Below are 23,594 nucleotides of genomic sequence, written 5' to 3'. Positions count from 1 at the left end.
ACTGTCCAAACTGCAATCCAGCTTGCAGAGTCACTGATTTCCTGGTTGACGAGATAAATTATGCTCAGTGTACTGTTTCATAATCTTTGGTGGAGTAAATTACAATTGAAAGTGCCATTTATGTTGTTTCCTTTCAAAGAGCGAGGTGCAATTAATCACACATATCCGTCTCGTTTTACCCCCACGGCTCGCTGAGCTTTTGAGTTCTGTAACAAGGCTTTGATGAGTTTTTTTTTTGCACAATCATGAGTCTGTGTTTTCCTGTTAGTTTTTCAAATAAAAGTGAAAAAGACACACCCCGCCAAAATAAAACTTTACACCACCCAAGACAAAAGCACGACAGACGAAACAAAACACATTTGCCCCGTTTCATTCCCCCGATCCGTCAATTTTTGCTATCTCACAATAGGAAGTAATCAAAAAGGCAAGATTCAAAAGTCAACATCCAGAAACATGTAAGGTCTTCCTACTAAATAAATTAAAAAAAATCATCAGATGCATTCAAATTATTTTCTCTAAAAGTTCTATTTTTCTATCAGGTTGGGGAAGGGAAAAGCAAAAACACATAGATTTCATTAAAAAACTCCTACGCAGCTCATTCAAAGGCAATCGCTCTCAACCTTTCTGCTTATTGCCGCTCTCTGTGATGGTCTGTACAACCTCTGTATCAAAAACTGTGAAGGCAAATTTAATCAGGACAGCAAGATCAATCTAAAACACTAGGAGAAATCACTTTACAAGAAAACAACACTGAACACTTCACCATAGCAACACTCACACAGCAAGCACAAAAACATCATTTTCAAAATGTCCGGCTGAAAAAAAAGAGAAAGATCTGGAAATATTAACAAAAGACATATTTTACTCTCATGCACTTTGAACAACCAGTCTTCCTTGTATCCTGTGGAAATCCTCGGTAACAAAATAAACGTTTTCTAGTATGAAAATAAAACTTTTTCCATCTTTTCTCATACAAGTCGAATCATTTGATGAGCGCAGATATTCTCTCTGAAAAATGATACCAAAAAATAGTCTCACTTCAACATTTGCAGAGCCTGTGCAAAAACAGTGAAACGATCCTTAGCATCCGTTGCATTCTGCAGACGTGATTGTTGTAGCTGTTTTCCAAATGTTACCTCGGTGCTACTTGGTTTGTTGGTAGGAATATGGGGAGGGATTGCTCGATGAGTCCACTTGTGACTGTGCACCATTTTCCTGGAAGAAGAAGAAGCATAACCGTCATTCATTGCCAACAATGATCTGTTGTTTAATAATAAACATGCATCAGGCTGCAATCATGTTAATGCACATACCTCAACAGGAACACTCGATGTCTGCATGTGTGCATACTGGGGGATGTATGCTCCTTGCATAGCTGTGTTGGCGGCCATAAACTGCAGAATAAAGGATATGTTAATGATCTATGCACTTCTTCGTCTCTTGCAGGTACATTTTTTTTACTACATTAATACTCAGTCTTGCCTGAAAATGGCTGTAGAAAAGGTTAATCCTTGATTTCATATTATTTACAAGACATGAGGGCACAAATTTAGAGGAAAAAGTGCTAAAAACGGCTTTTTTTCAACAGCACGACAAGAGGGACTCCCGGTGTCCGACTCTGCCTTAGCTCAACGTGCTGAAGTAGGTGGTAGTGAGTCTAGGCGGTCGTATCGTATTGTGTAGATATTATTTGGGTAGTCTAACATTGCATTTCACCAGTTCTTATGATGCTTAGTTTTGTGCCGGTTGCACAAATTCCAGCTTGGCATCGGGCCCAGCGTTTTCCTGACAGGAAAAGGAACGGAGCTAGCTTTTGTGCCTCAATGCGTTTTTATGCAGGTGAAGAGATGGGACTTTTGGACGGGACACACAAGCACCTATCGAACAAAGTATCAGGAGACTGTCACCGCTCTCTCTATGTCTCTCTCTCTCACACACTGCTGTGGCACCATAAACAGAGTGCGGATTTACCATTATAGAAGGCAAATACAGCTGATACAAGCTGCCACTCGGCCATTAGTAACTGTAATGGGTAAGTATTAAAGCTCCCACTTGCTGCTACTCATGGTTTGTTATGTGATAAACTTTACAATGTTGTGATTGCTAGCTAACGGCAGTCACTCATCACGACATCTGCCCAGGTCTCCACTGGTTCTCGTCCCACTACAGCTCACTGTCTATTCTGTGGCTGTTATTTCTCCTCCTCCTGGCCTGTTCCTGGTCTCTGTGATGCCCAACAGGCTCATAATTATAAGCCTGCAGTCTGTCATATGCATATGAATTAACAATTTCTTCATCTTCAATGACAAGGCTGGCATTAGGATCCATATTTATTAATGTTAAACCATTGTCATTAATCGCCCGGACTCGCTTATGTTACGTCACATTCGTTTGTCTGTTTTGACTGACTCCAGAAGCCACTGTAGTTCTGCTCTTTAAACAAAGCACTTGTAAACAGTAATCTCTTTTTTTGTGATCATATAGTTCTCTCACCGTTCCTGCATTGCCCAGAGAGAGGTGACTCATCTGTTGTGCAAGCGGGGCCATCATGGAAGTAGGCTGTAGTGACATAGATGGGTCCATAGAGGGTGATATTACTGTACCCTAGAACAGACGTAGAGGGAGCAGATTAGAGGAATGTAAATATGCAGCTGGTGCAAAAACAGTGTCCCTGAATATTGTCCTGTTAGTCTAAAATACCCCTCAAAAATATGCTGAATAAATATGATACAATGTCATGAATGTTTTGCAGAGTATCTAAGGTGTAAATGCATAATGAGTTTTGCCGGATTGGAAAAAAGAAACTGAGTAATCCCGGCTTCACATCTGATGCCCACAGCAGAAGGTGAGTAGTCACAAGTTGAGCAAGTTGTCTATAAGCATCTTGGCTGTCCTGATGCATCGAGCAGTGTTTTCTCATCTCCGCTGGCTCACTTTCAAAGCAAGAAAGGACTCTTCTCTCTCAATTCAAACCCATCTGTTGTAAAATGTTCGGCATCTGTCATCGAACACGCAGTTTTTCCAAAGCAGTCGTTTTTACGTTTCTATACAAACACTCGAGTACTGTAAATCCTCAAGGATCAGTGTCACCTTATGTGGAACTACTATCCATATTGTGTGTGTCTGTTTACAGAGAAATGTTTCATTCTGTAACAACCACAGAGGAAAATGTTTTGATGGAATAGAGGGAGAAAGAGTTGTGATGAGCGATGAGAGGTTTTGTTCTTACTGGGTGCTGCATTATGTAGGGTTGATGAGGCACCCAGGATGGGTTCTGCACCTGGAACATCACACAAACACACTCTGTAAACACCCTGGCACTGAACAGCTGCTATTTCCAGAGATCACATGCTACAGCGATTGGCACAGCAAAGAGCATGAAAGGCCGCAGCGCCCTTTGTCACATATTTAACCCACATCCCCAACCCCGAAGGACATGTTTCTAAATCCTGATGACACGTGGTTTATGAACCAAAATGCTGAGTAACAAAAGCTTCATATTCATCACTGAAGAGAGGGAGTCAAACCTGGTATGTTGAAACCGGAGACATGTAGGGAGACATGGACGTTTGAGCAATCATCCTGTTTGAAATACTGTACGCTGGGGGGAAGAATCTGTGGACACAGAGGAAAGTGTGTTTTTAATTAAGTTAGTCCAGTTAAATTCATATAGACCCAGGACAGTGCAACCTTATCTGTTGTAGCTTACCCATTCTGCAAAGCAGCTGCACTGGGGTCATATGTGAGCGTCATTCCAGCCTGGAAGCAAAAGAAAGCAAAGGTTTGAGCAACTTAAAAACACAACGCTGACAGGGCCTATCATGCTATCATGGGGAGCTAATGTCATTGTGGTAGGAATAAAATGCAATTTCGCTCTGTGCCTTTGGAGGACGCTATCCGCTTCTCCAATGGGCCCTGGAAAACCTCAGGGAGCTTGCTACACTACACTTCCTCAATCTAGCACGCCCGCCTCCGATGTTCAAAATCGTCAGGTTTGAAATGTAGACTGCAGACCTGAAGATTTTTTAGACGATCCATCGGTACGTTCTCGTCATATTTCGGATTCTGTATCGCTCTGAGCCATTGCCTGCAGCGGTCAATGTCCTTGACTGGAAATGGTAGTATTTCACTCCTGCGTCTCTCGCTGGGCCGTTCCTTTCAGAGGGAGGGGCGCAATGCACGCTGGGTGTTGTAGGAATGTAGAATGGGCAAAACCAAAAGCTGTTTGTATGACTTTCTCCACAGCTATGGCGCCAATTTCAATTATTATTGCTTCTATCGATTACAGAGAACACCAGCTTTGACTGACAGTGGCTTTTTCCAGGGCCGAACTGCTCCTTTAACCAACAATATCATATAAAAGTCTATTGTGCATCTTTTGTGCTCACACCTGTAGGAGGCGATCTTGACTTTACAAGATTTTATAACACAAAGAAAAGAACAAAAGCAGGATTACAACTCAGAGAGAACTGCAGAGTGACGGTTATGACATGTTGTGTATTTCTTTAGTGATTCTTCAGCAAAACCTTTATTAATTCTGTCTGATCATCCGTTGCCATCAGCCACACACACCAAACACAATGCATCATGGGAACCACTTACCAGTCTGGAGTCAGCGTCCCTCCCCCATCCTCGACCATTCAGGGCAAATTTATTCTGACTTTGTCTCTTTTTCTGTCCACCATCAGCAAACTTGCACAGCAGGGGCTCAGACGGCGCTACAGAGAGAGAAGTTGTGAGAGAATAACGTAAAAGGTTTGTGTTTAGTGCCGAACATTATCACGCACTCAGAGCTGTGTGTCATTGCGTGCTATACATTCTCTCCCTGAAGCCTGGGAGTGCACATTTACGAGCCAGCCTGGGAAAACAGACATCTAATTTGGCAGCTGTGGAGCTGTAATCCCCTCCCCTTCCTAGAGGAGGCAAGGCCAGCAGAGACTATTTCAGTCTAATAATCCAATTAAAAAGCTTAGAGAGGGAGTGGAGGCCACACAGAGCAGCGCTCTCTCCGCTCTTTCTTTGTCTGTGCTCTGCCACTTAGGGCTGAGTGTATGTGCTTTACCAGCAGACTCACTGACTCCTGTTGGCTGACCACTTGAACACTGTCCATTAACATTGTACATATTACAGTCATTATCCTGTGATTTTCTTTTGCATATTCTGTTAATGGCATCGCAGCTAAAGTGGTTTGTACATCGCATTTCTGCAGTGTGTGTCTGTAAGTGTCAGATTATTATACGGTGTGTCTTACCTGGAACACCTGCAGGTGTCTTAATAAACTTTCCATTGAAGTGAGAAATAACGGCATCGCATTTTTCAGTTGACTCCATCCTGAAGTTATAAAAAACACACAGAGCACAAATATCATTGATACTGCAGTTTAAGGGTAGGCAGGTACTTTCCAAGAACTGCTTCCTTTGAGGTGGGTGGAAGGGGGGAGGGGGTTGAAGGCTCACTGTGCACATAGATACAGAAAAGGGAATCAATGAGTGTAGCCGTCAACATTTGGGCCACACACACATCACAAGCGCTCACACCAACAAACACTCCTATGATGCATTTTCATACATAATGTCCCTGGCCTCGCCTGTGGTGTTTCAGTCATCAGACTTCAGGTTATTGGAGTGCAACAATCGGAAGCCAGCGTTACCACTATAATTACACCAACCAGTCATTGTGAAAGTATTTTTTTTAAAGGTGTTTCCATTTGTTCATACATGAAGTGTTCTTTCTGCCTTCTTATTTAATACACAGCTGTGTGTTTTTAAGTACTACTGTTAGAAATGAAACATTCTGCAATGAACTGCAAGCAGGATGTTTAAAACTCGGTGCTTTTGTAACATCAAACATCACTTAATCTTTGATAGCCTGTGGTATTTTTAGTTTTGTTTCATCTTGAAATAAAGGCCGCATTTCCTAGAGACCATTCCTGTCATCCCTTTCATTTTAAAGGTCTAACAGAGTCTCATTACTCGGTGTAGAGGGGTCTCTTTTGACCGTAAAGCATCATCTTACCCTAACCCTATTTAGTTTTATCAGACCATGCTTCATATTTGACATTATTTAAATGTACTGATGTGAAAATACTTTGTGCAGCAACAGTAAAAACAAGAGTGTGACCTTGCAAAGCCCACTCCTCTGCTGCCTCCACTGGAGTCCCTCAAGACGCGTGTGGATATGACCTGTCCGAAGTGCTTTAGCATGTTCTCCAGCTCCTGCTCATCCATGGACAAAGGCAAGTTGGAGATGTACAGGTTTGTCGGGTCTTGTTCTTGTTGCTGTACGGAGGAAACAAGTGGTAATGTAATTACTCTACAGCAAATACTTCAACACACCTATAAAGCATTAAAAACATTCCTTTGTAGTGTCACAGTTACACATGTTCAGTAAGAGGAGAGAGAGAGGAGGGAAGGAGATGTTTCCTTGCAATTCCATCTATCAGCGGGAATGGCTGGACATTTAATAGACTTCTAATATGGACCACAGTAAAGGGGTTATCATGTCTCGGCATATCCCTGCTCCTTCCTGTCTGTCTCTGTTGGTCGTTTCAAGTAGTAAAAGGTCACTCTGAGCAGATATAAACAGAGATTTGCATGCAGCCCGCGATGGCTAAAGGCTCACATCAGCCGATTTCTCGCTGTATTTTAATAGCATCAGCAGAAACATAAGACGCAGCTACGAGTCCCCGGGGAGCGGCCTCTCCCCATTAATATTCATCAGCACTGTGTTGTTCAGAGTCAGCTACAGGGACAGGTTGGATTACTAAAAGTAATGCACTGACAGAAAAATCAACATTTCAGAATTAGAGGACAATGAATGAGCAACAGCCTGCGCTGCAGCCAAACCCAGGGAAGGTGTTTAAACAGAGGAGCTGGTCCTGAAGGGACATGAGTTAATGATGAGGATGGAGTGATGAGCTTCAGCACCTCAGCTCTGTGTAGCTTAAACAGCTGAAAAGAGAGCAGGTGAGACTCTTAGCTCCTTTTCACACGTGGATGAACACTCACATGCGTATAAACGCTGCTCTCCTGCATTACAGTTTCGGTCACTGGTGGCAGAGGCGGGCATTTATACCGCTTAGAGTTAGCTAAAGGAATCCACATTAAAACAGTTGATAAATTGTTTAATTAGCAGTACGTCAACTAGAGCTGCTACTCTATAGAGACGTAAATATGGTGATGAGATCAGACAACTGTTTGTGCTTCAAATGGGTCATCATCAGTAATAATATATATCTTAAACCCTTACTTAACAGGGGTAGATAAGGTTAGCATTCATGCATTTTGGGTACCATCGACCCCACATTCCTACATGGCAAAGGCCCACTGCAGCCACCGTATTTGGGACGTTAAAGGGCCAGGTTGCCGATTTTATCAGGAGCTAATGCCATTATTGTAGGAAATAAAATGCAATATTTCTCTGTGCCTTTGGAGGACGCTATGCGCTTCTCCAACGGGCCCTACACATCCTCAATGTAGCACGCCCGCCTCCGATGTCATGTCTCGTTCAAAATCGTCAGGTTTGAAATGTAGACTGCAGACCTGAAGATTTTTTAGACGAACCACCGGTATATTCTCGTTGTAATTTGGATTCCGTACCGCTCTGAGCCACTGCCTGCAGCAAAACGGTAGTATTTCGCTCCAGCGCTGGGTGTTGTAGGAATGTTCTCCACAGCTATGGCGCCAATTTCAAATATTACTGTGTCTATCGATTACAGAGAACACTAGCTTTGACAGAGGCTTTTTCCAGGGGCGACTTACTCCTTTATGCGTTTTCCTCAATGGCACCACGATGATGGTAGGAAGGGATGTGCATGTGCTGATCTTTCACTTCCCCTACCCAGATTGAGCCTGCTTATCCAGGCTTGAAACTAAGTGATGCTCCTCTTTAAATTGAATCTTCCCCACTTAATCCCCACTTGATAAAAGTATGTTAAAAAGTTCTGTATGCAACTTTCCTTTGGTTATAACTTCTTGTAGAAATGCATTAGGTGAATCCCTGGTATGTATAGAGGGAAAGTAAAGCACACTGAAGTATCACAAGATGTTCATTGAAACAACACAAGCTGAAAAGAAGGGAAACTCTTATCTGGCCTCTTCCCACAACCTGCCTTTGCAAAAATAATGAGAGAAAGCCCACTGAAGGCTGCCTGGGCTGATAACACAAAAAAAAAACAGGAAAAGGGACCTTTGTCAGAGAGTCCATTAAGCCCAGGGCTCACACTTTATAATGGCATTTACCTTCCACAATACAAAGATTAAACTTGGGCATGCCCCTCAAAGCTGCTCTGCTTTAATTAAAAAAGTAAAATGGGTGCACAGAGGCATGTCAAGAAGCTCCACAGATCCCCAGACAGGGAAATGAGGCCAAGGGTTCTTGCTCGGCTCTGTATGGGAACTAATTTCCCCCGGCTGGTTCCTGTAACCATAACAACACACAATTATTTACTTCCTCTTCTTGTGTCAGAGAGTGCAGATGTCTTGAGTAGTACAGCTACTTCAGAGTAGTAGTGTAGTGGTAATCGACTTTCCTATATTGTGAACAGTGAAAGCTGGATGTGGAATAAAAGTCTGTCTATAAATCAGTTGGTACTTGACAATCTTTTATTTCTAGTGAAGAAGAGAAATGTGTTTCGTTGTCATCCTGCGATATACGACAGAGTTTCAAACACACTTGGAGCAGGGAGTCACTTTTGCTGCATTTTTCTGAGAGGGAAAGTAATCTTCCCTTGGATGCTAAATGTATGTGTAATGGTGGTTTGGAGAGGACAGAGAGGCTAGTCTCAGCTCCTGGACAGGCTTACTTTAGAAGCATGTCCTCATGGTGGATAGTTTCTCTAGTGCGTCATCCTGCTGTCAGCGCTAACACCAATCTCTACACCCTATAGCCTAACTAGCGGCGCCACTGATGTCTGAAACCGTCTTAAAGCCTGGCTGCCTTTAGAGACCATCAATAATATATATGAACCCCACATATGTACACAAACACACATTATATAGAGACATATTTCCTTGGGTGATGCACTGTATTAACTACACTGTTAAGCAACAGGAGTCAAATAGACGTCATGCAATAAGGGTAGAGCTGCAGGTTGCAAACACTTGCACTATTGTAAAGCAAAGTGAGACATGCAAACTGCAACAACATGCTGCTTGTGCCCCTGAAAATTAGCCTCAGTAAATCCGGTGCTGAATTGTGCAGAAGCCTGACAGAGAAGAGTTGCATACACACACATGCATGCACAAGTATACACTGTTTTCAGCACATGCCTCCTCCATGATTCAAACAGTAATCTCACAGTCACTAAGCTGTCAACAGACTAACGGATGAGGCACATACACACTGCAGTGAAGGATTCCAGTCCTGCTATATAATACCACAAAGATTAGGTTTAAGTTGCCAGTCCGGTCAGATGGAGGAGGAGCGTTACTGGGTGTCTTGTACGGATGTGATATCAGGATTACGCTGTAATGAATCCTCACCTTTGCCATCTGAGCTTGGACACCAGTGGTCTTCAGGGCAGCTACAGCCTTCTGAGCAGCAGCGGGGCTGTCAAAGTCCACGAAGCCGTACCCTGAGGAAGCAGGCAGACCAGTTAGGACAGTTTTCTACAGTCGTGTTGGATTACCTCTCTGGTGGAGGATGCTGGGATGTGTGATCATTAGTGGGTTTAATATTGCTCCTATGGGATTTTATAGTATGTTTGTGTACATGTTTCCGCATTGTATATCTCTTTTTTGTGTGTGTGTGTGTGTGTATGCGTGTGGAAGTCGAGGTAGAAAAGCGCTGAGGATGCAAATACCAGTGTGATGTTCCTGGCTCAGGTCAGGTCTTTGTCCTGGGGGGGTACAAACAGGGCGGACCTCTACTGCAGCTGCTATTTTTAACCTATTCAAGCTGCATTTTTGTGAGTATGTGAGGGTGTTTTCAGCTGAGGAATGCGTCAGGAAATGGTCCTAAATGTTAATTATGTTACAGTTTTGTGAAGCTGGCACAAGGGTAAGACAGTAGCGATCTCTGCCTTCTATTTAAAAATCAGCGACAGCTTTGCGAGGTCTTAAACGGTGTCACCTTTCACTGGGAGCTTTCGATTAACTGGCATCTGTATAATCCAGAGGAGAGTGACAAAGCGTTCTCTTAATCCCATCAGCACTGGAGAGAATCAGTAAGTCCCTCTTTAGTCTACTAGAACTAGACCAAGAGCATCACTGTCACCCTGCAGAAAGAGGAGGAGTCAATTCCTCCCACCCGCAGCAGCGACACACCCACTGACAAGGGCTGGGGCTTAAAATAACACGAGCAGGGAGGCAGCTTCAAGCAGCCTGGATGTCTGTTTCCTGACTAGCCCAGATCGTTTGAGACAACTGCATAGCTGCTGCATGACCTATTGTTTTGACAGAAAGCGCACAAGTGATATCCTTTTAACAGTGAGGTGTGGAAATATTTCTTTATACCTACTTAATAAGAGCAGAGATAAAAGAGGGTGTTGTTGGAAAGACAAAACAACTTCACACACCTTTACATTTGTTTGTAGTCTTGTCCAGGATGGCCTTTGTTGATACAATTTTGCCATACCTAGGGGAGGAGCAGAAAGGCGAGGCATTGTTAGCAGGATTACGCACTAGACAGAGCCAGTTATAAAACACACAGTGAGCGAGGGTTGAGCAACAAGCTATGACATCACCGTAAAAATATGAGAAACAGGAAGTGGTTTCCATGGGGTGCTGAAAATCCCCACCATGTGAGTGCAAAGCTAAACAGTCCCTTTCTTTTTTCGCTAAACTCAACAAGCGTTTCACCAGAGTCTCTCTTATGACAAGTCAGGTCACTAGGACAACAAGAACTATCAGTGACTCCTGTTTTTGTATATTTTGAGTCATCTACTCTAAATATAAAGTTCAGACACAGATTAATAACTTTTTCCTTTTTATATTTTGGAGCACTCAGTGTTATTCCTTTACGTGATTCTACATATGTGCAAACCACTTCCTCACAAAACAGAGTGATTGAGACATGCAAAAGTCTGCTCTGGTTTATGTTGTTTGAAAGGTTTCAACAGAAGAGTCACGGTGTGCATGCGGACCACAGGGAAGTGGTGATGGTAACATCTGAGCAAAGCATGTCACTCAAGTGGTATTTATTAAAAATGCTTTGATCTGGGAGCTGTTCAAAAACTGACAGTATTAAGGTGCATAAAAATGTATGTTTTTGTATCCACAAAGAGTTTAAATGGCATATTTTACTTCTTTAAAGTGTTAATCTTGAAGATCTCGGGAGATTGCGGGAGCACGCTTCCCAGATATCCAGACAGTGTCGCATGTGTGACGTCCACGGTCGGCTCCGGTTGTAACTCTTGATTTTCCTCGCTGACTGTCGCATTCCTTTTTAGACTGTTTGCCTTCATCTGAGCATCGAGTTTGTTTCTTTTTCTTTGGATTTATACTTATTTTTGAAGTTGTATCTGTAGTCATCCATCTTTTCTTTGTTTAGCCATAGTAGATTACTGTTTACTCGCAACACCGAAAAATCAGCCGCTTAGCTCCGCCTACCCTCTCTGGCAGACCAACCACTGCTGGGTGATGGAAAATGATTCACTAACTGGGTGCCGCTTGTGATTTTTTCCACAAATGTCGCCACAGACACCCAGCCCATAATTCTGGGCTAACTTTTTCCTTTTTATAGTTTAGAACACTAAGTATTTTTCCTTTACGTGATTCTACATACGTGCAAACCACTTCCTCACAGAACAGAGTGATTGTGTCATGCAAAAGTCTGCTCTGGTTTATGTTAAAAAATTATTATTCTGTGTCTGAACTTTGTATTTAGAGTAGATGACTCAGTAGATTACTTTAACCGTATAATTTAAGTGACAATTTGAAGGATTCTCCACACAATTAGTTTAGCGATTGGTAAGATGTAAAGCTCTTCATCATTCATTTCTTGTACATTCTATCCATTCATTAGTTTCTATCCTGAACATTATCTAAACCCGCTGACCTGAAGAAGTTGATCTTGAGGGAATTAGTTGAGATGTAATTTAAGTATGTACCATGTTGAAAATGACCTATTTAATCTGAAGTGACAGAGATACACGCCATGATGTGCCCTGCAGTCCACCAGGAGGGTATTTTAGCCTGGGATTAGGCTAAAAGCTAAACTGGGTGAAAGAGCGTGAACTTGTGACCCTTCCTTTATCTGAACTGTAATCTCAAATTGTGTGCCTACAGCATGCTTGCTTTCACACTCTCATTTAAATAAAGTACACTTACTTGTATATGCACATGAGGTTACTTTACATGTGCAAAGGTTATTCAGTGTGACAAACGTCACAAAGAAACAAACCAGCTCGTCGTATTCTTCAGGTCACATTTAAAGCGTGAAGTAAGTTCTGTACATTAAAGGAGCAGTTCGCCCCCGGAAAAAGCCACTGTCAGTCAAAGCTGGTGTTCTCTGTAATCGATAGACGCAATGATATTTGAAATTGGCGCCATAGCTGTGGAGAAAGTTGAACAGCTTGTGGTTTCACCCATTTCAAATTCCTACAACACCTAGCGCGCATTGCGCTACCTTTGAAAGGAACGGCCCAGCGAGAGACGCTGGAGTGAAATACTACAGTTTCGCTGCAGGCAGTGGCTCAGAGCGGTACAGCATTGGAAATACGATGAGAGTATCCCGGTAGATCGTCTACAAAATCTTCAGGTCTGCAGTCTACATTCCAAACCTGACGATTTTGAACGAGACATGACATCGGAGGCGAGCGTCCTAGATTGAGGAAGTGTAGTTTAGCACGCTCCCTGGTCCCCGCCGGACGACGTAAAATGCGTCTTCTGGAGGAGGTTTTTCAGGGCCCATTGGAGAACACATAAGATCCTTCACAGAGCTAAATAGCATTTTTTTCCAACATAATGGCATTAGCTCCCCATAATATCATGATAGGACTGAGGTTGAAAATTGGCGAACTGGCCCTTTAAACCATGTGAAATATTGATCGCGTCTGAGGGAACTATTTTTCATCAATCTCAAATGAAATAATAATGTTTTTAACTACTGAGGCCAATTTCACTGTGTACAAATACTTCTCTATAGCCAAAGTATGAAGAGGCAGCTTTGTGTTTCATAGTCAGTATAACATTCTGAAGTTGGGGCATCAGGAAGAAAGCTTATGACATCTAAAAGGCATCAGGGTGGTCTGTCTGCTTGGCAAATATAACACGTTCAGCACACAAAGAGAGCTTTGCACGAGCCCAGTGCTGACAGGATCTCTCCTTTATTCACACATGATATGTGAAAAGTCTGCTGCTGTGCCACACATGCTGCACCGCTACGTCACTGTGTGGTACTGAAGATAATGTTCCATGTCATATTCACATAAAGCCTGTAATACTGCTGCTTTTGTAATACTTGATGTTTAATCCGCCTCTCTGCATGGCCCAACATTTCTCTTTTTGTTATTAAGATCTGAATAAATCTTTGTTATTTTACTGCTGGGGCTCAATTTGTCATTCAAAGTCTGCTTATTAGAAAAATGACAGTTATACCAGATTCTAAAACTAAGTAGGCCAAAAAATCAATAGCTGATCAATATCAGATAACGATGAGCGGAAGTGTATAGTACTCACGGCTGACAGAGCTTGACCAGATCGTGGTCTGTGGTCGAAGGGGACAGGCCTCGGATGTAGAGGTTGGTTTTGCTGAGCTGGTCCCAGCCTGCGATGCTGCTGCTGCTGCTGTTGTTGGTGCTGCTGTTGGTGCTCGGGCTGGGTGGAGCCATGGGGTGTGACGATGGGACAGCAGGTGGCTGGAAAAGGAAGAGAAACACGGAGAAGTGGATTAAATTTAGGTTCAGATTGGTTGAATAATGTTGTTATCGTCCCGTGATATATCGTATATATCTTGTACCACATTTACAATACAAACAGGCCTCAAAGTAAGTGATAAAATTCAGCTGTACAGAACGAACATACTTTTTTCTATAGGGAATACATGAAAGGTTCCCACTAAGGTTTTTAGTTTCTGTCTCATCTGATCACAACCTGTATCTCTGATGGGTGTGGTTGGGTGTGGTAAGTGTGCGACAGTGTACTAGAACACCTTAACATTACTACAGCAAGGTAACAGGTTTAACCAATAACAACAACATGACATTGTCAAGGTGAGTCATTCCTGTAACATGCAATATCTGATTTGGTGGACACTTTGGCAGAAACAAGCTGTTACCATAGTAATGATATAGTGGCACATCCATGAAATATGGAGTAACATTAGCACACGTTTTTAGGTGTGTTTCAGTCCACCAGATAAATGGAAGTCCAATATTTACTATCTTTAAGGGCTGTTTCAATCTCCAACAACTTCAGGTGCTTTAGCTACAAAGGGCAATGTATGCTAGCTAGCCGCTAACTGTGCCTGTTTGCTGATTGGTGCTGGGCAGGCAGGTAGCGTAAAGTGGGGTGTTAAAACAGCTGGATGTTGTGTCTGGAAAGACGTGAGAGTGAACCAAACCAAGCTGGAAAAACAGCATTTGAATGGAAGATGCTTAAACACTCTGTAGGGCGATTATTCTTTGTGGGTTTGTCGCTACATTTGACCCCTTTCATATTCATAAAATGATGTTGCCAATTGCTTTACACTGCTCAAAGCAGCTTTAGGTCGACATAATCCTTGTCCAGGGCACGTAGCGTGGCTGCAGTATGTTATGATTTCTGACAATTATAGTGATCTGTATCAGAATATGATAAATGACCCTTTTACAAGACACATGGGTTTCTACCCAGCACAAGGATTAATGCAGAGCGGTGTGATCCATATCTGCAGAACTATCTCCATCACACCTTCGCAGTCAGCACAATCAGGGTCCGCGGGGGCTTGTAGCTCTGACATCAGTGTCACACTGATGTCACGCTGCCTGAGGTGCCGAATAAGCCGTTCACAGGTCAACATAAACAACCATCTCTGACCTCTTGACCTGAACACTCTTATCTATGAGACTTATATCTGAATGGAGTGACCTCATGTATGACTGTGACTTTTCCCTCTTACTCAAGACAAAACATTCACTAAGAAATTACTATTTATGTTCTATTTATGTTAAACAAAGTCAAACAGCTGGAAAATGCTATTCAGTTTCAGTGTTGCTTCTACCAGCAGTAGATGGCCTGTAGAACTGTGGGAAGGGGGGCTAAAAGAGTGAATATCCTTCAGTTGTTGAGCAACTGTATCCTAATGTTTATAAGATACAGATGTCCTAGTCAAAGAGAGCTGTCCCCTTCAGGGATTCGTCTTCTTTGCTATCCAACACTGATTATCCCCCCCCCAACCCCCCTCACTGAGGAATCACAAGCTGAGAGGAAGCTCATGGAATCCCAAGCATGAAGTGGTGACAGGATTGAGCAACCCAAGTCTGGACTTCAGCCTGGAGGGCAGGTTGTAGGTTTCAGAGGAGTCAAGAAATGTTATGCAATTCTGGGAAAAGTCTAAGAAACTTCATCAACAGATTTAACTCATCATAAAAGTGAAATACGTCACAGATACTCTCATGACTACTCATGCTAGAGTGTTGATTACAAGGAAAAATGGACCAGAGGTTAGCCTACATTCAGCTACTAAAATGAATAACCAAACATACATGTATTATTTCCATTACTCTGAACGAAACTCAATTTGGCATCAAATGTGAAAAAGTTTCCACCTGGTGTGCCAAACCAAAAGGTAGGTATTATGTCACCGTCGAGGTACTGCACCTCCTTACACGGAGTGTGTACCGCTCAATATTCACAGGGCTTTCATCCAAACACAAGCTGAAATCTGCATTTACACCTTATTTTACAGTGAAACAAAAGCAAGATTTTAAACAGGGAACCACTGAATAATTCACTATACCCTAAAAAGAAATGAAGCTCAAGCTATTCCCTGTTTACTTGAGTTGGGTGCTTAGGTTACAGGCATGAATTTCAGGTAGACGGAGAAACTAGAACAGAAACAGTAAAAACTTGAACTGTAAGGTGGGAGATAAGACAAACAAACACAAACTAATGGCGGAAATCAATCGAGCTGGAAATAAGTGTTTACAATTTAAAAAGGTCCATGTTGCATTTCCCTTCAACTGTAAACCTTTGACAGTCATTGTCATTGTACTATCAAATACATTTGTGAGGCGTACATGTGTTTAAACATGTCAAATAGTCGTAAAAACTATTATTTACATTCCATCAACAACACAAGAGACAAGCCAGTCTTAGAGAGAACGCCTGCCAGGCTCCATTTTTTTTTAAAGTCTTTGCTCCTCATGAGTGCAACTTCCTTTTCTGTGGGACTGAAAGGGAATTTTGTTTTCATACATCTGCCTGAATGACTACTAAGACAGCAGGACTGTGAGAGACTGTGATGGGGGAGAGGACGGCATCTTATCAGCCAGCTCCAGACCAGCAGAGCCCGTCATATCCGAGCTGGAAATACACAGAGCTTCCAGGAACAGGCCTCGCCCATGGAGCTCTATAGTCACAGGATGACAGCATGAGCACGACACAGTAAATATGCTTATTCAAATGTATTGGCTAAAGGGAGTTTTTAAAAATCTATATGGAAGTGGGACAAAGTGAATGCATGAGTGGACAATTTGTCATCCATGGGGTATACTTATGTACAATACAGGGAAAAGAATCACTTTCATTTAAGGGGAAGTATAACTAAATTATTTATGGTAACCAATGGCTTTTATCATTGAAAGTAAACTGGATTAAATAAAACAACCAAATTGTCCACTAGTCCAAACAGAGTAAGAAAATATACTGATATACTGTTTAAATTAAAAACTTCTGTTTTTTTGAGTTTGAGTTCATTGCCAGCTCATGTGTACTTCTTTTTTTAATCCAACATATCCAATAATTGATGCTATTGGAAGTATTAGGACTGCTGTTTTGTTACATAGCCACAGAAGTCGGCAGTGCCGGACCTGGACCACAGCCCGAGCAGCAGGTATATGCATATATATTATGCATAAGTGGCCTATTTGAAGATTACATCACTCACGTGAACACAACATAGCTGTTTCAAATGAAATTGTAAACCAAAGTAAGTTTTCTTTCTTTTACACCGTCGTTTAAGTTTATTTCGGCTGTGAACTGCTGTCAAATAAACCTTACAAGCGACTGACATGAAGTAAGCTTTGAGGACATAATGTCTAAAGGCTGCTCTTTTGATAAATAAAAGTACATTTACCTGTTTGCGGTACGGAGTCCTTATTGGGTTTCCAGTATTAGCAAAAATCATCCTCAGTTCGAATATGGTGGGTAGTTTTTTCACTTAAGCTACAATTTTCTATCGAAATACATCAAACTCCTCGTATAAGATGAAAATTGTTCGACATTTATATCCTCCTTACCCCGCGAAAGGACACAAAAATAGGATTCTGTACATATTAGCTGTATACATATCCTTATTGACGTCGACTATCCGGCAACAGAAACCTCCGTAAATTGTCCCAACTTCGATTGCCCAGCCCCGTTTGTTTGACTGGCTTCATTGATTTGCAGTCAGCGCTGCGCAGGACAGACGCTGTTACGGTGGGAGAAACCATTCGACGCTTTGGTTAGGGGTGGTCTTTCAACATTGCGTCGCAAATACATAACAAAGTGCGTGTTTTTACATTAATAAATATTACAAAGTAGATATTGAATTTAATAAAAAATACATCTCCGCATTTACGATAAACTAAACTTTTCCTGTGACCTGAACACATTTTATAAAGACGCTGTGTTCACCTTAGTTGTTGTTCATCCATTGGAGGATGCATACCAAACATTCCACCGTGCGGCTGGTCCTGGATGTGATATTCTATCAAGTTTTAGTGTATTTATTGCGATGAACTCGCACAACCTACGGCAAGTGAAGACAGACAATCAACCCCTGATCAAAATGCGCTGTTGAGCGAAATGACTTGACATATATGTGTGATTTTATAGAAGCCTGAATGATAAAAGTTTGAACACATTTAAAAGCGATGCTGTAGCTAAAATGCACCTTTTCTTGGTCGTTTAAAATGAAATTATATTGAAAGACCAGACAAAAAACAGTTACTTAACATGACACATCTGGATACACAACAACACATAGCGTAAGCATCACTGTATAATGAGTTAATAGACCTTTCCTTCCCTTTCGAGTGAAATGGGAAAAATGTTGAAGTAAAGGATCAGTCCACCCAATTTACAACACATTTTTCAATTCAATAAATGGTCTCTTATACTTTCTAACTTATTTTCCAATTTTTAAAGCCAGCCTACCCCTGTAAACTCACCTTCTCTGTACAGTATCAAATTAGCTTTTCCAAAAAGAGTTTAAGAGACCTCTGATAACAAACAGAACCAATTAGCATGGCTAGAAATCACAAAAGGACATAGGCCTCAATTATTTTGGTGAACTGATCCTTTAAGGATTAGCTTTATATGTTTTGCAGTAAAGTCAAATCCTGATAAACAAGCTGGCTTCTATCGTTAACCTAATATGTGCAGTAGGATCCTCTCAGTGTGAGTGACGGGTGGTTGTTGTGTTGTGTGTATGTGTGTGTATGTATTGGGGGCTCTTTATTGGAGAAGGCAGGAGGGGCAGGCTGGGCTATAAATCAAAGGCAATCTACCCACCGCTGTCACCTGCTGATTGGAAAACCAACACTGGTGGGAGAAAATGTGAATTAATGGCGACCTTCAGCTAGGTACAAGCACCACACTATAACCACTGTCTTAATCTGCCTTTAAAGTCTTAGCAAACAGTAAAACCTTCTGTTGTACTTGGGTGTAGCTGTGTTTTTGTGTAGACACTATAAATAAGTAAGACTACCTTATTAAGTATTACCTGCATGTTTAAAGACATATATTCTCTTTGTCATCACTAATATTATCGTGAGCCCACTATGAAATCATCGTCCTTTTATCGAATGCATAAGCACAATGTGTATACATGGGTGTGATATTTGATATGCCGCTCCTAAATGAGAGCAAAGGTCACCAGCAGAGCATGTAGGAAAGTTCACCAGGCCAGCAGGAGTCAATGGGTCAGAATTAGAGGAGAGGGAGAGAGGTCTGATTCAGCACTCTGCTCTAATGGGGGGGGCAGGGAGAGGCAACAGAATCAGTGAAGGTTATCTCTGATCCCTTCCTTTGTAATAACACCTGCATATGTGTCTAATAATATCTTAAATTATTGTTATTATCATCCATTATTCTCCATAATAAAACCATTTGTGCTGCTCTCCATTTCACAAACCAGTACTGCTTTTAACACCTCATTTAAATGGAAAGCTATATCATATAAAATATACAATTATAGAAGGTTGGTTTTCTTTAAAAGGCCAATGTGGACACACAGATATCAAGGGAGCAGGCCGTTCTCCTATCATTATAGATGCACGTCTGGATTGCACATGCATAATCACCCAACAGGCCCAAACATGCATACATGCACAGCTACAAGGGCATAAAGCCAGGGACACACAGACAGACAAGCTTACACTCTCTCTCTTTCTCTCTCTCTCACACACACACACACACTGGGTATTTCCAAGGGAAATAAGAGAGTGAGGTTATTTTAGGACATTGTGCTCGTACTCATTCTACCCTGAACTAATGAAAACCGCCTCTACCGGCAAACAAAGCCGAAGTATATGAAGAAATGTTTTGTCCTCGCGAATCCTAACAGCAATTACAGTCTCACATCTCATCTTCCCTTTCTCTGTTAGATTCCTCAGAAGTGAAACCGCCACTCTACAGCTCTCAGGAAGCTTTCAGTAACACTTCTGCGCCTTCCTGCCTGCAGGGGAAGGTTGGGCTCGAGGGCGTGTGACCCCTCTTTGGCAGCGGCAGATTCACTTCCCTTGACTTCCCTACCACTGTAAATTAGCCACAACAGAGAGTGCAGTGAGTGCCTTTGTGTGTGTGTGTGTGTGTGTGTGTGTGTGTGTGTGTGTCTGTGTGTGTGTGCGTGTGTGTGTCACAGTGAAAAAAAAAAAAAGAGCCACATTCACAACTCTGGTCTTTCATTGAGGTGCTGATGTGGGATGTGGGGGCTGGTGATCATGACGGGCCTGCTCAGTTATCCAAAATATGAATGAGTCACTTTGCTGGTTCTTTGTGGTGATGATTGAGGATGATCCTGTTTAATGACTCAGAAAAAACGTTATAGATTGTGGTTAGCTGTTTGAATTTTTAAGATAGTCTTTAAAACAACATGTGGTACATTTTTTCTGTTTGATTTACAGCAGGGAAGAATCTGGATATCGTCACGATGTTTGAGGGCAGCAGTGTAATAGCTTGCCGGGCTAATTGCATACAGCAATAAAGAACTTTGAGCCTATATATTTCTCAATAAAAAGACATCTTTAGCACATAATTATGCACAATTTATGGCAGCTGTTGGAGAATGTTGTACAGAATAATTCACATACGGGAATAGAGACTTTTGTAATTTAAATATAAACATGTGGCGAGGCAATTTAGACACCAAGAAACAGGAAATTGAAAATCACAGGCACCATCTGATGTGATATTTCCATTATTAACGCTCATGAATAAGGTATTTTATTATGAAAAGACCTGCTGGAGCTTTGATGACATCACTTTTCCTTATATAAAGTCATATGAAAGCATCATGAAGTGTTATGACACTGAATATCAAGAAGAGCTGCCTTCATTTTCAATATTAGCTTTTAGATTGTCAGATAGAGGTTGGATTTTATTCATATTTCTCACTGACATTTTAACACACATATTTGAAGCTTGCCTGAATAATTTCATATATATGAGAGGAAATACTTGACAGCAGCAGGAAAGGTTTTATTGTGCAGCTTGGCCCTCATTTCATGGCAAACGTCCCGAGAGTGAGAGTCATGTGTGTACAAAGGCCGTTCTTTCAGGGCCTGACGCTGACATAAAGAGCAGAGCCACTGCGCTGTTTCATTGTGTACATTCTGCTGCCAGGCAACTCTCCAAACTTTATTGTAAACATTGTGTGGTGCTGTTCAGCCTCAGCATAATGCCATTGTCCACGTTCTCCCCGTGGTAGTTCGTGCATTTGCCTTGACAATGATTGGAAGTTTATTTTGGGGGAGGCAGCCAGCTATTTACTATTACAGAATATCACCAAAATGGTCACTACTTTGCTAAAGTCGCTATATCTGACCCTGTATAAAGACAACAAATTATAATGCATAAAAATGTGGGATTAAATAACCTATTGAGATGTTTATGAGAGGATACATTACATGGGGATCATGGGTGGTGGATTTGGACACACGTCAGTCCCGTCTATGTCCAACAGGAAGTCCACTAATGCAGCAAAAACAGATAAGTTATAGTGTGAATGCATGCTTTGTGCTTCCTGTTGCTGGTAGAAATTGTCTTTGAGGAGCCTCAAGTCTCCTGCTGATAAAATTTTCATGAGGCTGAGTAATGAATCGCACTAGAGGGCTCTTTATGCGAGCCGAGAGGCCTGCAGGGTCAGCCGGGGACTTTCCTCCTAACCTCACATGGCCTTTCACTTCTCCAGTGCTGCTTCATCGCCACTGAATTTTTGGGACTATTTTACCTGCACGATGCGACACGACTGTAATGTAGTCTGCTCTATTATCTAACAGCTTGTTGCTAGCTGTGTTCGGTGTGCGCTCAGTGTTTAGTCAGGACACGTTCTGAAGAGCAAATACGGTTCTTTATCACAACTACAAAAACAAGACTCCAGCTTTTTGTATGCCGTGTTTGCACAGTATATACCTGGCAGAGCCCAACCTCCCATGGAAACATACAGTAAACACACTGTCCTTTGGTTTGCAGGTGTTGTGAATAGTGATATTGAGGGAATCTGACAACATTTCTCATGAAGCACGCCATTGTGACCCTGAATGGGTATTGATTTTGGACCTCTAGAAAGCCTTATCTTATACTGACAAATCAGAAATCAATGCAGGTATTTTGAGGACAACTGGTTATATATTGCTGGCTCATTTGTGAAGGTATTGTACTGTTGATTAGGCCTTTCACAGAGGCGATGCAACATATATTTATGGTTTATCAACTCTCAAAAGAGACCATTATGGATTTGTTAGGTTGATGCGAAACCTTGCTTATAATGTAAACTCCATTGTGTTGAATGAGAGGTTTGTGGTTTATGTAACAGGAACAGGGAGAGTACTTCCTCTCACTATCTACTAGGAAATCCTAAGCATGAAGGAAAGTGTTCTTGCAGTCTTTCTGCAGAGCAACTTCTTATTTAGACCACTTTGCAGGTTCAAATAAATATGATTGTGATTTATCCTATTTAACACAACTTGATGCACCTCACATCTGTTTGTTTTCTCCCTTAAGTTCGGTATAGAAACCAATTGTCTATAAGACTCCAGGACAGCTAACAACCCTAAAAGGCCCCACAATGATGAAGCACATATGACAAATCCCGTAAAATTCTCAGAACTACAGAATCTTCTCACAGTTGCTCAACCTACTCATCCCCACCCCGTCCTCCTCTAATAGCAGGAAGCCCCTGAGGCCAGAGCCTCAACCAAAACAATACTGTGTGCAGCTTTAGACACAGATGGAAAACCAAAGAGTCTCACGGCTCTGCTCTGATGTCACACACACACCTACTCAAACATATTCCAAGAAAAAAACACATATTCCCTCCCATTGTTTCAGCAATAGAGTTTGTATGAATAGGTAACACAATTCTCCGCATACAGAGGTTTATTTCTCCTTCGATGTATGGTGTCTCGGCCTCCTGACGGCGAGCTTTCTCTTCATTCTCCACCTTTCTCCTGGCTCCTGAAATCTGATCTGCGTGTCCCCCCTCCCTGCATTCCTCCTCTTCCCCCTCCTCCACCCTCGGCATGCCAGAGTCCTCAGCTCTGCCCTCTGTCTGATCTCGCGTTTCTACAGACCTACAGCAGATTGTTTATTTTGCCAGACACAGAGGAAACATGGATGGACCCTTCACTGGCTCGAGATTTACTGCTGAGCTCCAGCCGGGCTCCAGAGTGATGTCTATCTCTACAGCAGGGCCCCTCATAACAGCATGCTTAGTGTCCTTACGCTGCAAAGGATGATGGGATTGCCTTCCCTGCCAAAGGAATCAGTTGATACCTCATATTATTGTGCATACAAATAATCCACTCATAATTGTGGATATTAAGGGGCCACGTACACTAATATCCGAGAAGGGGCAAAGGGCAAACACCCCACAGGAGACCCTTTCATGTGTGTTCTCCAGGGTGAGCTGCAGGAAAGAGGATGCCACATTTCCCTGGAGATCATTTCTGCTGCAATTTATGAGGCCTCTCTGCCGCTGATGTTCTCCTGTAAGTGGTGAGGTCAAACTATGAGACAGAAATCGCTAATTTCTTAAGAGAACAACATCTCTCTGCTCACTTTAGTGTCACCATTGAGCGTATATTTCTGTTTTAAGTGGCTGCATGTAACAGAGATTGATTGCAGGCCTGTGGTTTATAATGACGGCAGAGCAACACCTCAGTTTGCATGTGTTATTGCAGCGTTAGTGTTCTATCAGTGCAGGGGATGCACATATTGTTGACAGAGATGCTTTCACTATGAGATGAG

The 23,594-nt window shown here is 42.1% G+C and overlaps 1 protein-coding gene across 1 annotated transcript; it reads right to left on the bottom strand.

Annotated features, from left to right (window-relative positions):
• Positions 1-918: 918 nt before the first annotated feature.
• On the bottom strand, positions 919-17,500 carry LOC138592193 (RNA-binding motif, single-stranded-interacting protein 1). Its single transcript, XM_069662885.1, has 13 exons — positions 17,218-17,500; positions 13,620-13,798; positions 10,517-10,575; positions 9,483-9,574; positions 6,121-6,278; positions 5,252-5,331; positions 4,603-4,718; positions 3,710-3,759; positions 3,528-3,615; positions 3,230-3,280; positions 2,494-2,604; positions 1,314-1,394; positions 919-1,215 (listed from the first exon to the last, which is right to left on the bottom strand). The coding sequence occupies exons 1-13, from the start codon at positions 17,266-17,268 to the stop codon at positions 1,144-1,146; spliced, it is 1,188 nt and encodes a 395-aa protein (XP_069518986.1). The 5' UTR covers positions 17,269-17,500; the 3' UTR covers positions 919-1,143.
• Between the last annotated feature and the right edge of the window lie 6,094 nt (positions 17,501-23,594).

The sequence above is a fragment of the Semicossyphus pulcher genome, unplaced genomic scaffold (assembly GCF_022749685.1).
Source record: "Semicossyphus pulcher isolate SPU_LCO1_2020_fin unplaced genomic scaffold, fSemPul1.0.p SCAF_15, whole genome shotgun sequence".
Lineage (NCBI taxonomy): Eukaryota > Metazoa > Chordata > Actinopteri > Labriformes > Labridae > Semicossyphus > Semicossyphus pulcher.
The sequence above is the reverse complement of the archived record's forward strand: the minus strand, read 5'-3'. Positions and strand labels throughout refer to the sequence as shown.